At 40.0% G+C, this 17,617-nt stretch overlaps 1 protein-coding gene across 2 annotated transcripts in view; it reads right to left on the bottom strand.

The window, feature by feature from the left end:
* Positions 1-609: 609 nt before the first annotated feature.
* LOC122997984 (aminopeptidase O (putative)) overlaps positions 610-17,617 on the bottom strand; it is an 80,339-nt gene continuing 63,331 nt past the window's right edge. For both annotated transcript variants that reach the window (XM_044374435.1, XM_044374428.1), the window contains exons 15-18: positions 16,876-16,992; positions 10,474-10,560; positions 10,217-10,365; positions 610-1,362 (exon numbers count right to left, since the gene is read on the bottom strand). In XM_044374435.1, coding sequence (XP_044230370.1) covers positions 10,225-10,365; positions 10,474-10,560; positions 16,876-16,992 — 345 coding nt within the window. In that variant the 3' untranslated portion in view covers positions 610-1,362; positions 10,217-10,224. The remainder of the gene's footprint in view (positions 1,363-10,216; positions 10,366-10,473; positions 10,561-16,875; positions 16,993-17,617) is intronic.

The raw sequence follows: 17,617 nt of genomic DNA, 5'->3' as shown, positions 1-17,617 counted from the left end.
TATTTGTGATGTCTAAACAAAAATGTGCATAATTCAGGATCATTGATATTTTGTTTTGAATTTAGTACATGATGTATTTATTCCAGATTTGTCAGCTTTGGTTTTCACTCTTTAAAGTGAAAAGTGGAATAAATGTGGGGTAATTTTCATGTATTATAATGGACGTTACTACTTCGGCAATTGGTGGCATGTTTTACAAGACAGAATTGTTACAGGGTGCTCAGTGAAGGTGGATGTCTTCTTGCTTAATGACATAATTCCTAAAAAAAAAATAATCTTGTCCAGTTTTCTGCACCGGTTTTGTGAAGAAAAGTGCTTAATTCAATAATACAGATACCCTTATTATAGTATATGATTATGATTTTTATGCTTAGTTGCATATAAAATCAGTACAAGAGCCATTAGGCACTAGCTGATGTTCAGGCTCCTCTTGCTACAGCATCTGTGGTTCGCTACTGACCACAGATCTTTGTTGCATGTCATAACCCTGTTTCTCTCTAGCTATGCTTCCTGTCTCTCACTGCACTTTTAACCGTCAAATTAAGGCAAAAAAACCCCAAAACAATGATCTTAAAAAAAAAAAAGAAAGAAAGAAAAGCCATACAACAATTTTAAGAAACATTTTTTATTTTAACATGACCACATCAAAAAGTTGAACTGAAAATTTCTCTGAGAAAAAACAAAATTGCCATTATTATTTGCTCAGCGGTTACTGAACCATCAACTATAGAAATACCCTGAGAGTCGTCGGTTGTATATTTTCCAGTGTCGTTACAGGCAGGAGTGAAGTAATCTGTTATGTATAAAAACATGACTAACCTGAAAGTATTTCCAGTCTAAACTCTTAAGAACCACATCATGGCTTCAGACTAAACAGACATGAACTCATATGCAGATGTGTGCTGGCTCACACACATTTCACGTAATATACAGAAACTAACTTAAACACAGAAGTTCAGGTTTTTAAACATGGATGGAGGTGTCTTTATCCATCAAATATCTCCCAAAATATTTTCCATTACCCATCATTCAAATATAAACAGATCAAACAGAGTAACATTTTTTTTTCTTAATCACTGATCAGAGCAATAATTTAGTCAACACTGTGTCTCAGCGGGAACAGCTTGTATTGTTAGTGCTTCAAATATACCAGCAATTTCTTTACTTCAATGAGCAGAACTGCTGTGCTCTCAACCTTGCCAGTTGGCCTCGGCTGCAGGAGTAAGGGCGCAGCCTTCTGGTGTTCACGCTGCTGAGCGATCCTGCAGCGTCCCCTCTCCTACAGAGGAAGAGGAGGTGAGTGCTGGACCCTTGTACGTCCTGTGTGCCAAACTCCTGTTATCTCCGTCTGTAGTTAGCAACCTGGAAGAGAAAGATATGTGTAGATTGGAGCATTACAGAACATTTGTTAGATGCCTACAATCCTCTGGCTGTTGTTGTTATCTACCTGATTTGAAGACAAACAATGAATACTGTGCATGTTCAATCAGCACAAATAATTCAGTTTAGATGCTGCGATACTGGATGTTTGAGGCACATACCAATATTTGAAAGGTTTAAAAAAAAAAATCACATAACAACATTCCAGGTGATATGCATTTATTACATAAAAATATAACAAACATTTTTGATGAGGAATTTACTTATTAAAGATTTGTGACAAAGATTCGGGATGTACTGTACAGGACTTATATGTACCCTCTAGTGTTTCTAAAGAACTGCTTGCATATTTTTGGCATTTCTTTGCTGCAATTTCTTGTTATTAATCAGTCGATGTATATGCTAATGCATATATATTAATTATTTTCACAATGAATAATTTCTTCAATTAAGTATTTCATCTATAATAAAAAAAATCCCAGAAACCCAAGATCACATCTTCAAATTGCTAGTTTTGTACATCCAACTATTCAAAACCTAAATATATTAAAGTTATAGTCATCTAAAACAGACAAAAACAGCAAATCCTCACATTTGACAAGTATGAACCTCTCTAATTGTCTTAAAACATTTTTTGAGTATCAAAATATCAACCAACAGATTCATATATTAATCAATTATGATATATCTGTGATAAGCCAATATTGGCAGAGCTGATTTATCAGCAACTCCCAGAGACGTCTCAGACCCAAAAATCCCTAAAAACTAATATGCACAATAGAGCAGCAGCTGTTCTTTGTGATCTGTTGAAGGGAGGTTGAGACCAGTGCCTCAGTAGCGTTGGTTTCTGGATCGGTGGTAAATGGACTGGACTCCTGTTCCTGCTGAACTGAGCCAGTGGTTCTATAGGACTGATTATCAGCTCAGTAGGCACAGGAAGCCAAGCCCAAATCTCTCTCTTTCTCATGAAGCACTGGCTCACTTAGAACACTTTTTTTTTTTTTTTTTCATTTTTTGCAGTGTCTGTAATGAATCAAAAAGCAGTGCCAACTCAGACTGCATCTCAGGCAGCATTCTGCTTTGCCAAACCCTCAAGAAACCACACTAGGTTCATTTAAACTGCAAAGATTGTTGGATTACACTAGCTGGTGAAAGGTGCGGTTGACACGGTAGAAACCTCACCACAGTGTCAGCGAGACCACTGCTGGATGATAGAAGCTCTCCAAAATGACAATGATGATACAGTAGTTGGCATAAAAAGGACTATTTTAAGAGTCAAAATCGTAAAAATCGAACTATAAATCCATCAAAATCACATTCCACTGTGAAGAGCTGCATACATACTGTCTCACTTAAAATGTAAATACTGCCAACATATACTTTGAAATAGAATCTAATACAAACCCCTGCAGGAGCTCCACAAAATATACTCAACATTAAAGAGACAATCAGTCAAGTTGAGTTGCGTGAAGAAAAGAGGCTGTGGGTGGCGTGGGCCGAATAAGTTTATTTTCGGTGTCTTTATACAATGTTGCTTTGTCCTTTGATGTGCAGAGCACCATTTCCCTCCCATTAGAGTGTAATAAATCACCTTTTAGATATGGGCTCTGATGGCAATTCCTCTCTTTTACAGGCCTTTGATGGTCATTACTCTTTTAACAGGCCCTAAATATAGGTCTAAAAATGGCAGGCTCCACATGGCCCTCATTTCTAATTCACACATCTGTCCTCGTTTAGTCGCCATTTTGTCGTCGTGAATATATAGAGCGCTATAATACCTCCTCACAGCTCAGATTCTGATTGCCAAAAAAAGACTGACCAGTTTTAAAATGCATTTTCAACCATCTGTCATGGTTTTGATTAGGGAGAAAATCGGTCCAGAACAGTAAAGCTTTGCATTACAATTAGCTGGTATAAAAGTGGACTCTGAAATGCCTCCAGTATGATATGACAGACTACACTCAAATTATAGCTAAAGTTATACAGTGAGTTACTGTGGGTCAGTAAATCGTTGCATAATATTTCAGCTGCGGTTACTGACAGATTGGGTGTTGCTGATGAATGCCGTTGGCAGGAATTCGTTTTTTTGAAAATACTTTTTGTTTGGTAGGAAGATGCAAATGAAGGTTGTTTTGTGCAACAGTTCCAATACAAATCTATCTATACCGGACAGAATGAGATTTATTGATCATTGTGTTGACAGACGGTGCACAGGAAATAGAAACTCCCATGATATACCTGCTGATACTGCTAAGAAACCTCGTCTTGCAAGCAGACACCTTTTAGTTTGCATTGTTTTTTTTTGTGTTGAAGCTTATCTTGACTAATTTGGGAACTTTCTCGCAGCACACTCTGTCATGCTTGAAACAAAGCGTGCGCTGTAACCCAACTGAGAATTCCTGTTTTTCTTGTTATCAGTGGGTGTTTTACAGGATCACAGCCTTTTGTTTCTCCTATCTTGAGACAAACAATGGCAGCTTATACTGTGCAGTAAATCCACTGTAGAAACACTAAATTGTCCCAATAAAGTGAAACTGACATCCCTAAATGATGGAAAGCTCCAAAATGGTTGCAAGATTTCTATCTTTGTCGCCTCAGTCTTGTTTTCCTTCACAGTGTGGAGATGCGCTCTGTGAGAATCCATCTGCTTTATGGATCTCTGTATCTTGGCTTCCTGAGGCTGAGATTAGATCACAAATCAATACATATCAGCCAGAGATGCACAGATGGCACTTTTCACTGCCAAAGTGATTTGAAGTTTAAAACCTGAGGCAATTTAAGTACTTAAAGGATGATTTTATGCACTGATTTGCTGCAGGCCCTGTCAAGCTTTTTAAACAAGTTACCCTTCTGTATCTCAACTCAGCTGTTAGGGTAAAGGAATAGTTCAACACTTTTGGAAATGTGCATATTTGCTTTCTTGCGGAGATTTCCATGAGGAGATTGACACCGGCAAGTCATTGCACTCAGCCAAGAAGTAGTCCAGACTAAAACCACAGCTTGTCACTTTTACACTTCATTTTCATTAGACGTATTAAACAAACAAGATATAACATATTAATTAGTGAACTTTAAAAGGTGTTGGTGGGCAAATTTTGTTACCTTTGGACAGAACCAGCCTTATCCGTTTCCCCTTGTTTCCAGTCTTTGTGCTAAGCTAAGCTAACTGGCTGCTGACAGTATCTTCATGTCTAACAGATAGATGTTAAAATGGCATCAATCTTCTCATGTAATTCTTAGCAAGAAAACAAATATCTTCCCAAATACCAAATTGTTCCTTTAAAGAGTTCCCTAAGCAAGACAGCATGTCCCAATTCCATACTCCATACTCATTCTAAGCAGGTTTAGTGTGTATCACACTGGAAAAGTGACTGAATGAAGTATATTTAAACCACATTGTATGCATACTAAATATGATTTTTGAGTGCGCTGTTGATGGACACATAAGGAAACAGAGTAGCTGCTAACAGCTGGGAAAAAAATAGTGTTGTGTTGAAACAGATCTTGGAAAACAAAAAAATTAAGATAAAATCTGAAGAATTATATTTTCTCTGTGAAGTTTAATTGGTGGTGACATTTTAAAGTCGCAGTTTGATTGACGTCAAATGTTGCACGTATAGACATATAAACTCTAGAATGTTTTTTTTTGGATATCAACTGCTGAAACCCATTACATGTAATATATACTGTATAGAATTAGTATGTAGTATGAATTAGAGCTTCAACTAACAATTATTTTCATTATTATTATAATCTGTTGATTATTTTCTCAATTAATCAATTAGTCATTGTCCAAAAATGGTGAAAAATCCCTGAAAAGAAATGGTGTTGATCGCTGTTTCCCAAAGCCCAGGGTGTCCTCAAATGTCCTCTTTTGTCTCGACCAAAGATATTCAGTTTACTATCATAGAAAACTAAATAAACCAGAAAATATTCACATTTGAGAACCTATAATCAGAGAATTGTTTCTTGCAAAATGACTGAAAACAATGAATCGATTATCAAAATAGTTGGTGATTCATTTTCTGTCAGTCGACTAATTGTTGTGGCTCTAGTATGAATTTGCTGACACGCCGAGTGTCTGCTGTAAGAAAGAGCGAATAACAGAGATGTAGGGTGATGATGAGGGTGATGATGATGATGCTCCAGGATTGATGAAATATCTGTCAGCAGCATTAGTAGTGTTTGGGTCTCCCCAGGCCTCATTAGTAGTGGAAGTACAGTCTCTCTCTCTCTCCTGATATACTTGGCTCTCACCTTTTGCTAGAACTACAGAGCGTGCAAACCAGCATCATCTGCAGGATTAGCTTTTATACTACGTTACTGAAAGCAGACAGAGGCGGAGGGGTGGAAGTAGAGAGCAAGGAAAAGGAAGATGAAAGAAGGAGGGAGAAGAACAACAGACAAAGCAGGAGAGCGTAGCGTGGTGCTCATTAGTAACGTTGCACGGCGTTTTGAATTTGTGAGGAGGCTTGTGTGTTTAATTGTTATGAGTGAGAGGGTCTCGGTGGAAAGTTTTACAGGCACGCAAGCAAGACTGAATTGTGGGGAGAAGAGAAGAGAGCTGTTTAGACTGAGGTTAGACCAAACTGTAGGGGGGGGGGGGGGGTAAGGAGAAAGAGAGTGAAAGGAGATAAGAAAGAAGGGAAAGGTGAAAGAGGATGCAGGATAATCACATAGAGAGGTGAGAAAACAGAGGACAAAGTGACGAATGTATAAACACACATTAGATAAATGAAGTGAGAAAATAAGGCTCAACACACTGCCACTGTAAAAAGTTAAAGAACATTTTTTTTTTCCCCTTTCTGTCTTTCTTTCGCACCCATTTGTTTTCTTCCTTTGTCTGCTTGTCTGGGTCATGCTCTCCTCAGGTGCAGAACTTAGCCACTGTGAACAAAGAGGAAATCAATCACTGTTCACCAATCAGCTAAGCTCTGTGCCTGGCTGGAGAGAGGATACAAAACCTGTCTGGCTGACTGACGTGTACACACACACACACACACACACACACACACACACACACTCTCTTACAAAACACCCGTATCAAGACCCTTTGGCTCCCTCATCATCCCTTTTTCTGCTCCGCACTTCCAAATCATCAACTCCTCAAACAAAATCACACACACACACACACACACACACACACACTCCTAGATAATCATGTCTTCGTTTCTGCGGAGAGTCTAGTGTGTATGTGTGTGTATGTATGTGTGTGTACAGGAGGGGTTCTGGTTGCCATGGCAGCCGGCTGGGTCAGGGCTGTGTGGTAATCCCTGGCAATGTGATTTTATCATAAGTCACAAATCAGCACGCCAGGAACCCTCACAGCCCAGACATAAAAGAACAAGATCTTCTTTCTGTCTTTTTTTTTCTCTCTCTCTCCCTCTCTCTCTCTCTCTCTCTCTCTCTCTCTGCCAACATCCTCAAGTCCAGCTCCAGTCCATCGCTAACCTGCAACACCCAGATATGAAAGATCTCTAACTTTCTCTCTTCTTCTCTTTTTCTCTTTACGCCTGCCATCAGAGTGCAGTCATGAAAGACCAGACCTGTAGATCCTCTCTCCCTCTCCCACACTATTTCCTTGGTTACCCCTCTCCTCCTCTTCTATTCGCCACGCTCGGCTAACCCGGCGATATGCCCCTCATTAAGCGGATCAAGAGGGATTCCAGAGGCATGTACCGGGGGAAGAAAAGAACGAGGGAGTGAGCAGGGAGGGGAAAAAAAAAAAAAAAAAGAAAGGACAGGGAGAGACCACCCTTCTCCTTTTAAAGGGTTGTGCTTTTTAGGTTTAAGAAACAGAGCAGGGAGTGCGCCTTGACAGACATGTTGTTTTCAGTTAAAACCCTCTCAGCCTGCCCCAGCCTAATCCCACTGTACTGGGGTGGGTGTGTGTGTGTATGAGGGTGTGAGGTTGTAAAGGGTACAGGGAGGACTGTTCTACTTAAGAAAGGATGATGAGGGAACACAAACTGGGCAGTAAAACATAAATCCATCTCCCAACAGTACAATATGAAAAAGCAGTGAGGGGGTCGGTTCATCCATCATTTTAATTGGAGAGAGATCTGGACCTGAGCTGAGTTCAACAGCATGATCCATTGATGTTTACAAAGGCTTGTTTGGTTCAATCCAATGGGAAGCAAAAGTAAAAGTTAGGATATTCATCTCTAAATGCTCCTTTTCTTCTATTCTTTTTTTTTTTTTTTTTGTGCGTCTTTGCCGCTCCATTTCATTCCTCCTGTACTTGTGTTGAGGCTCCACAGGGAGGTGTAGTGAGGGAGTGAAGGATGATGACAAGAGATCTGCGGGCACAGACAGATAGGCGCTACATACGTACGTGTGTGCTGTATGCGTACGTGCGTGTGCGTGTCAGAGAGATTTATCAGGAGTGAGCCAGATGCCGAGTACTTGTCTAGAAAGCCTTTCACATCCTGTGCAAATGCATAAAGCTGTCTCTTTCAGTGTGTGTGTGTGTGTGTGTGTAAGTTTGTGTCTGAAGATAAAAGCCTGTCTTGTACTGGCTTGGTCATGGCCTAAAAAAGGATTTAGTGCTGTAAGTCACTCAGGTTTATGTGGATAAGTATTTAGCAGTGGCTCTTGACGCAGCCAGTGTTGACCAAGGTCACAGACGCCTTGTTTGACCTCATACTGGCTGAATTGGGGGGGCGTGCTGGATAATAACACAGCTGGTTGATTTCAGAGGTTGCTTCTGAGTGAAAAGGTGGAACAGAGAGAGATCAGAGTAAGTCTTAATTTTAATAAAATGTCAAGCAAAATCTTTTTTTTTTTTTTAAATGAGAATTATGTTACTGGCATTTTGCTTTTATTAGATAGTGACAGTGTAAAACAGACAAGAAGCATGAGAAGAGAGAGAGAGAGGGGTACCACATACTACTAAGTACCATGGCTGGAGTCGAACTGGGGATACACTGGTTATATGGTATGTCCAGTAATACTTTCCTAAAATACATGTCAAGTAAGAAAGTTAAATTAACCCCGAAAATCTATTTTCGCAAACCAGCTTCATTCTATAAACAATAAGATTTTGCATGGGTGGGGCTCTTTTGGACAAGGCTGAGGTCACAAATTACCAATTAGAATTCAACAATATCAGTTATGTCGACATGGAGATGCCGCTGTCAATCAAATCTGATCAAACCGCACCCACACAGTCCAAATGAGGCAGTTTTTGAGTGTTAAAACCTGAACAAACAATAACATGTTAGCATGTATATATAATAGCATGTTTTTTTCCCCTTTAACTTAAATTTGTATTGTTGTTTATTTCGTCATATTTTATGATCCAAGTTTTCAGGTGCTTTAATTAAAACAATGGAGCATCCCTGTGGTTTAAGAAGCAATGCCATGTAATTGCAATGCCCCAAATTCTGGCTGTGAACCTTTGTTGCATCATCCCACTTTCTCTCTCCCCTCCTTTCTTTTCTGTTCTGTCTTTCTCATCTATTAAAACTATCAAATAAAGGCAAAATGCCACCCAAAAAAATCCTCTTAAAAATCCACTGTACAACTGTATTGTTCAGCAGCTTTGAAGACTAGTTTGGTTACTATAGTTGAATTATTGAGCCAAGATCTGTTTAATTGCCTTCTGCCATTATTCAAAGGCTAGTGTCAGTAAAAGCAGGACTGTTATTAAAAGCTCACCAGCATCAAAGAGACCTGTCTTCACTCCAGTCCTCCCTTCCGTTCTTTTTCTTCCTCCCTTTTCTTTCTGTCAGTCTGTCTAAACCATACATTTCTCTCTTCCCTTCATTTAGTGTGAGACCAATAAACCCCTCACTGTTCTGAGTATTCGAAAAGCCCAGTGGGTGACAGTTGCGGTTGCACATACACACACCCTCACACACACACAGGAGGAATTTCAGGGTCAACAGTAGAAAAATTACCCCACATTGAGTGGAGACGGTTCTGAGCCCCTTAGAAAACGCTCGCTGACCCATTCTCGCTCTTTCTCTCTTCCCTCTCTCGTTTGTTTGAGGAACACATTCCCGAATTCCTTCTCTGACAAACACATCCTGACGGCGCTGCTGTGAAGCCACGGAAAAGGCCCCATTCTGAGTCTACAAACATGCACACACACACACGCAGTGGGATCAGAAAGGAATGTGCTGTATAGGTAGCCAAGTGACTCAAGAGTGGACTGTCCGCTGGGGCAGATGGAATCAGGATCAATTAAACACAAAGCTTTCCTTTACAGACGCCATCTCAGACTAAAAGGTTAGATATGAGATACGAATATTGTCTGTAAAATGTAGAAACACTTAAAAAAAAAACTGAAGAAGAATAACAATAGTTAGTCTGACATCTCAATGTCACATCATAAGATGACAGAATATTTGAGAAACGCTGCTACTGCATTCTACAGCCCATCCGATGTTACTGGATCTGTTCCCCACGGGTGGTTCAAGTAGAACTCACTAGCCTATTATCAGGCATTTTGTTGCAAACTGAACTCTGAATACAAAGCGACTGAAAACCCTGAGCAGACTGCCAGATCTTCTGTTTTTACAATCATACACAAACATTACTGATTCACTTTGTTGGGAGACATGTTAATATAAATTCTCTCTCTCCATATTCGGTACCAATGAGAGCCAATATCATTTTGATGAAACTAGAGCTCCGCTAAGCTGAATGGATGTTGATTTTGGGATAACAAGTACAAGAATAAAAGCGCAAAAGAACAAGATCAAAAATGTAGTTTGCTTTGGCTCAATTTTGCATCTCAAACGGTTTTAAAAGATTGCTACCACAGACATAAAATTTAATGTCACACTCTTGTAGCTGAAAGTAAATCAGGGAACTGAGAATGAGACTTCACCTCCAATGTCATAGGACCATCTCCTCCACCACTCTGCGTGCAGATTGGTCCATTTCTTCACTGATCAATGAGAGGCAGCGACGGGCCAGAGCCTGCTGCTCAGGATCCTCCTGAACCATCAGCTCCCCATACAGATACACACCCATGGCCTAGAACACACACAAACAACAAAATCACTTTCATTTTTATTTCTCTTCTGATGATAGAGCCTTGTCTCTTAAGCTGATTCAGTGCTTTAAACAGTTGTGGATATGTACTTGGTCATGAACCAGGAAGTGTTCCACGTCTCCATAAGCCTGAGTGTGTCCATATTTGACCACCAGCTCACACCAACGATGTCGGACCTGTGAGAGGAAAAATATGACAATTATTAATGACGTTTTTTAAAAAAAACAAATATATATTTCTTTTAAATGTGACCTGGTGATAGAAAGTCTCGTTTTCAAGAGACGTCTGGCCAAAATGGCAGCACAGTAATCGACCAAAACAGACCCAAGAATTGAAAAAAAAAAAAAGATTAATCAGGGAAACATAAAAGGCATTACAGAAAAATCCCACAATTTCTCACTAAAACCAAAGCTATAAATCAAAATAATTGCACTTGACCATTTCAGTCCTTAAATGGCCATGATGTCATGTTTGAAACCATTTCAGATGACCATAGTTCCTGTAATTATTGTTTTACTTAATTTTAAACTGATGAAGATGACCACATAAAAGCTCTCTGGTCAAACTCTGGTACAGCCTTGCTAAGGACGATGAAACTGAAGGGATAAATTCAATTTCAGCAGAATGCCACTGATTGCAATATGTAATCTTTTATTAGGTCTTAAAAAGTTTTGGAAGACATTTTACTTCCATGCTTTTTGCCAGTGTGCTCCACTTATATTAATGTGAAATGGTAACAAAAGACAAACGGCTCATCTGACAAGCTGAGAGACAAAGCTGAAAGCTGCTCTGCTGACAATGAATAGATTCATCCAGGATCGGAGGATTTAGCAGATGTGAACTTTGTTTTAGAAAGGAAACCGTCTCAATCTAAAGTTCATGTTTAAAAGTTCAATTTCATTCTCTGACTATGTGTATGTGTATATTCACAGTGTGTATATGTGTGTATGTATAGGTGTATTTTTCACTGTATGCGTGTGTGTGTATGTGTGTGTGTGTGTGTGTGTGTGAAAGCTAATGCCTGGCCTTTCTCCCAGAGGATCAATAGGAGCTCTGTTGCCGCGGTTACAGGAGAGATCAGAGACTGGCTCTGTCCCTGCCTCAGCCATCATCCTTCATCATCTGCTATGAGCATGCATGTGCGTGTGTGCCTGTGTGTGTGTGTGTGTGTGTGTCTGTGCGTGTGTACACGTGTATATGGATACGCTCTTCTGGAAGAGACAGACAGAGGATGATAAAAGAGACAGGAGAACGATAAAAAAAAAAAAACCTGATGAGAAATCTTTTAAAGCGCTGTCACTACATTAAGGCCTGATAGTTTCCTTTGGCTGGTTTTTCGTGGGTGTTTCAATCTCCTCCATAACTGTCTCCACACACTCAGGATAATAAACTAGTCCTTTGGAGAGTACAGTGACCAAGCGTGGGATTTTTGGCGATTGATTCCATTTTAACAGCTTAAGCTTTGGGCATTTCTTAAAGCACTGTGTTGGAAGGTAGCAATCTAGAAATGCTGAAAAGGTGCCAAATGGATCTACCTGAGTGCTGTTTAAATGTGTGCACACTCTTAAAGGATCAGTGTGTAAGATTTAGTGGCATTTAGCGGAACAGACTTGGCAGAAATTGAATATAATATTCATAAGTATGTTTTATTTAGTGTATGATCCCCTGAAAATAAGAATTGTTGTGTTTTCTTTACCTTAGAATGAGACCTTTATATCTACATAGGGAGCAGGTCTCTTTCCACAGAGCCCACCATGTTGCACCACCATGTTTCTACAGTAGCCCAGAACGGACAAACCAAACACTGGAGAGGGCTTTTCACATTTTTCGCAAGTTTCGTTGCCACTGTAGCTTCTCCTACATGCTTGGAAAGGGAGGGGGAGAGGAGGTGTATTCATTTGGTTGCAATCTGCAACCTCATCGCTAGATGCCGCTAAATCCTACACACTGATCCTTTAATAGGAGTTTCTGCTTTGTTAGTTTGTGCCTGAAATGTTGCACTACCCTCCACCTGTTTATGCAGTATGAGAATGGAGACTGAGCAACTGTTCATTGACAACAGCCACATTTAAATCCACCCATTACTTCTGCAACCTACTAAATAATCTCAGACGGGCTTTGTAGTTTAGTTCCTCTTTTGTCCAAATTTAAAATCTTCCCTTTTCCATCTATTCTCTGCCTCTGTTTACTCTGCAAAAAATCCCAAAGCAGACACGACAAAAAGCAAAGGATGTAAGTTGAGTGTAACATGCTCTTCTAACTTTTGCCCACAACAAGGATGCATGCGTCTGTATTCATGAATGTGGGAGTGTGTACAGTATGTGTACCCTCTGGTGCCAGCCCTGCCCTTCTGGCCTGCGTAGCCCTAGCAGCTGTTCCCTGCGCTGGGTTACATTCCTGGGGAGAGCCCTGGGGCAGAGCAGCTGCCTGGTGCACCTCTCCTTACCCCCTTTTTACTTGGTTTCCTCTCGCTGGGCCCCTCTCTCTGACAGCACATGCAATTACACAGTGACATTCCTTCATTTATTACTGCACCCCCACCCCTCCTTCATCCTCCACCACCAGCACCACCACCGATCCCGACACAAACACAGAAACGCTACGACGACTGATACTAACGTACTGCATGTGTGCTCGCTCTTACCATGACGAACGAACGTTTCTCACCTCCTACAGTCGGAATCTCATAAAAACTTTTTTCATACTGTCCGTCTTTCAACTAGTGCTGCAACTAACTTACTTAACTAATTTATTGCCATTGTTGATTAATTTGCTGATTATTTTCTCAATTCACTGAATAATAATTTTAAAAAAATAGTGAAAAATGGCACGATTCCCTAAAGCCCAAGATGGCATCTTCATTGCTTGTTTTGTCTGACCAGTTGGGAAATGTTTGAAAAATTACTTCAGCAATCAATCAATTATCAAGTAGTTGTGTATTTATAGACTATTAGATTAGTAGACTACTTATTTCAGCTGTGCTTTCAACCTCATATCTATGATTCACTACATTTTCCTATCTTGGCACTTCTTATGCCTTGAATTCCCAATTTTTCACATTAGAGACCTTGTTTGGACGGGGGAAGTGAGGGGGGGGGGGGGGTTCTTGTCCATTTGAGAAGCTGTTTTTGTTTCCAGTCTAATGTGGGCATGTGAATGGTGATTAAAGGATACACAAATAAACTTCAGTAGGCTTTTTGTTTGTTCTTTCTTAGTCATTTCTTCATTCATTCTTAATAATTCCTTGTTCTGTTGTCTCCTCTCCTCCACATGTTGTGGCTGGAGGAACCAGACAGTTCTTGATGTGGTCCGGTGAAGTCTCCAGTCACTGGAGGAGTAAACCTTGCCTGGGCAACAGCAGACAATGTGTCCTATGTGCTTGACCGACAGATGCCCTTCGACACACACGCATGCACGTCAGCTCTCGCAAAATCAAAAAATGTGCACACACAGCGAAACGCATACACATGCGTACACGTGTGCACGCGCATGCATAGTCACACAGCATCACACATCACATGAGGCTCATATGAAAGGAAGTGGGCCAAAGTCACGCACTCTCTCTCATACATGCAAACACATGCTCCGGCTCACAGACGCACTCACACATGTATTCACAGTCACTCACACCGTTCACAAAGCAGTCCCATTGCACGCACACTGGTGGTCGGCCACATATTTTCTTTCACTATAGTGTGTGTGTGTGTGTGTGTGTGTGAACGTCACATACACAGAAACTTAAGCTTGCACAACAGTCTGTCTCCACACCACCTTTAACTCAGAGACAGCTCCTTCATCCCTTTCACTGTACAGCATTTCACTATAAACTTCTCTCCTCTGCTTGGAGTTATACAAAAACCAACAGGTGGTGAGACAATATGTGACAACATGCTATGCTACTTTACAACAAATACAAAATACTATCACCAGTTCAAGTTGAAATAATGAGAAAATATCTTTTAAAATAGCAAAACAGGAAAACCTGTTCCTGTGATCTGAAATCATCATCAGAAGAATTGCATTTACTGTGATCTGTTTGGATGTTTTGATTTAAAAGTATAATGTTTCCTTTGGTTGCACAGTCCACCTTGTGTTTTGTCATAAGACAATGTGTTTTGAGGAGACATATTACTAAACGCCTTTTAAAAGCCATAACAGTCATTTCTAATAATCTACTACTCATACACTTTGAAAAGCTCTCATTCTCCATCAGGTAAATAGTGAGAGGCTATGGAGGCCAATCTGCACTCATTCCAGTATTTATCCAAGAATTTTAAACCGATCCATCATCAATCTCGTAAAGAGGATGCAGTACCAGACAAAGAACGAGAAGATGAAGAGAATCATAGGGAGAGACAGAGCGATAGAAAGACTGAAAAGAAAGCGCGGCAGACAGGAGAATAAATGGGCACTTTTATTAGGAGAGACGTGTAGGTGATTGACCTCTTCTGAATGAGATTACTAACATTAGGACTGGGCCATTGCATTGAGACAGGTGCGTGCAGGTGTGTGTATGTTTGTGTAAGAGAGAGTGCGCGCATGTGTAGCAAGTGTGTGTTTTTCCATGCATGACTATGTGCATAATGGCCCTGTGTATTTTTAGCAAACACTGAAAGTTTTTCCTGGAAATTGCAGATGAGATCCTCCTTTCATCTGCCAGGAAGTCTGCTAGAGAGGCCTACAGCTAAAGCTGGACCCGAGGCCAAACACAAAGTGGCCTTGCTTCTGGCATTACGAGGCCAATTACTAAAAAAAAAAATTAAAAGCAAGACAATAACCTAAAGTGGTGAGTAAAATCACTTGAACAAATTATGACTATGCTTTTAGATTTCAGGTTTTATAATTTAAATTTTTTTTTTGTGCCTTATTTGACTCATTTTTATAAATACTGAGTCTATTCTAAACATATCTGACATTTTATTCGCCAAAAGTTTTTTATATTTCTTTAAATCCATCTTTCCTTACAGCCCATGTTCCCCTCTGTCCTCCAGCAGGCTGTTTTGGAAGCTATTTAAATAAAATCGACATTATTGACTATCGGTGGTGTTACCCCCAGCCAATCAGAATACTACCTAATAATGCAAAATCCCTTACGCCACATCTTTACCTGCAGTAATGGCTGCAGCTGGAGATGTAAGACAATGGATGGCGGTCTATGAACCGGAGGCTGATCATGAATGAGAAGGGGAAGAACCTGTTGTTGCACAGTTTAGATTCCAAAAGGATGTTTCAGAACGGTAAGATTGTGTCTAAGGTCACTAGCTTAGCTTTAGCACATAGATATTATATTCCTTTAGCTGAGAGTCTTAAGCAGAGAGTCGGCTGTAAAATGTGTGCACACGTACAACCATTTGCTGGTAATGGAGGCAAGATCGTCTCCAGAAATAAATTTTAGCCATTCCTGACCTGAATTTGCATTCTCTGGAAACATTTTAGCTGGTGAACAACCGGCAACACTTCCAGAGACCTACTTTACTCGCCTTCTGGCTGAAATGCAAACTTCAACCACAGAAGTTACGGCAGGGGTGGGCTCATGCTAAAGTTTTCTAGGGATATTTGATTTGACTTTCTTGTGTGACATAGTAACGAATTCCGCCTCAACATCTCTCGCTCTTGAGCTGCGAGATTCAAAATTTAGAGATAGAATTAGAATTAGAAGGAGATAGAATTGAGTAATTTTACAGCACAGGAGAGCCCTCACTATCACCCTAATCCATCCAAAAACCCACCATACCAACCCTTTAAAAAAATATATTTTTAAAATGAGAATTAGAAGCAACATATTTTATTTGTGACGACTTACACAAGTGGCCTGACTGTGAGTTTAGCGTAAGTATAATAAAAATACTTAGATGCTCACGGAAATGTCTGGATTTAATACAATGACAACTTTAACTAGCTTTGTACAGTAAAACATCTGAGCCCCATTATATACATTACTGCCCCAACAAAACAGCTCATATAATTAATAAGAACTTGTAAATGACTGAATATGTATCAAATTGTTCTTTTCATGATGAGCCATGTGTTAACAACGGAGGTTAGCGTGGACAGTTTACGGGCTTTGCCGCAGCTGTGTTTTCACACTTGTGCTCCTGTACTCTCAAGAACTCTTGATCTGCCAACACACACAGCTGCAGAGCACAAACACAGACAAGGAAACCCGCACGCACACACACACACACACACATACATCGTTAATAGTACCATTAAGGAACTTTGTGCCATACTAAAACATGAAGCGAATACTTGAGGGATTTAGTCAGTAATGGTGGCTGTAAAGAAGAGAGCTGCTATTACAGGAGAATTTACTACACATTACTAAGCGCTGTGCCTTGGGATGGGGGAAGTAGAGGAAACCTTCTACTTTTTTAGTATAAGTGGAGATTATGGTGCTTGGATGCTTGGTGGATGCATTATGCTCACTTGTCTGAGCATGTTTGTGTGGGTGAATATACTGTATGAAAGTGTTTGATGGTGTGTGGTCTCACCTCAGCGTCTTGATTCTGTAAGTCGTAGGTTCGCTGCAGTGTGCGCATTGTTGTCACGCTCAGGTCCGCTTCTTCTAAAAGAAGCTCCAAAAGCATCACAAGTTGGTCTGATGTCACCTGAAGACAAAACAAAACGATTCATGAGATTAATAGCTCTGACTAATCCATGCTCCTTCATAAAAACATATTAAGGCAAACTGTTGAATATTATGTGCAAAAATGTCACATCATCCTGTAATAACCACACACATCTGCAAGTATTCATTACACCAGCAACTTCAAACTACTAAACTAGTTAAATTATGGAGACATACTGTGCGTTCACTTGCAAACACATTTACATTTATTTGCTACAAGTTTCATTTCCTTTATAGCGCTGGAAAAGCTTAATGAAAAAACACGCCAATATCAGTCGGGCAATTAATTCAGATGTTCAAACGGAGGAAACGGTAGCATAATAAAACTGGTAATTAAATAAATATGGTAAACTGACTGAATCTCTTCCAACTGGGAAATATTTACAAAAACAGGCAAAAGAGGACAGATGCAGGATATGAACCAAGGCAGGAAAGAGAGGTGAAACAAGGCAATGAAGTTGTAATTTTCTATATATTGTTGTCCTATTATAGAGAAACAAAATGAGCAGTACTGTAAGGGGACAAAAAGCTGCTGCTCAGGGACACATACTGCCAAAAAAAAGGAAACATCTACAGAACATCTACTCTTTGTAGGTTGTAAAACC

The sequence above is a fragment of the Thunnus albacares genome, chromosome 2 (genome assembly GCF_914725855.1).
Source record: "Thunnus albacares chromosome 2, fThuAlb1.1, whole genome shotgun sequence".
In the NCBI taxonomy this organism is placed as follows: domain Eukaryota; kingdom Metazoa; phylum Chordata; class Actinopteri; order Scombriformes; family Scombridae; genus Thunnus; species Thunnus albacares.
This window is presented reverse-complemented; position numbering and strand designations above follow the sequence as displayed.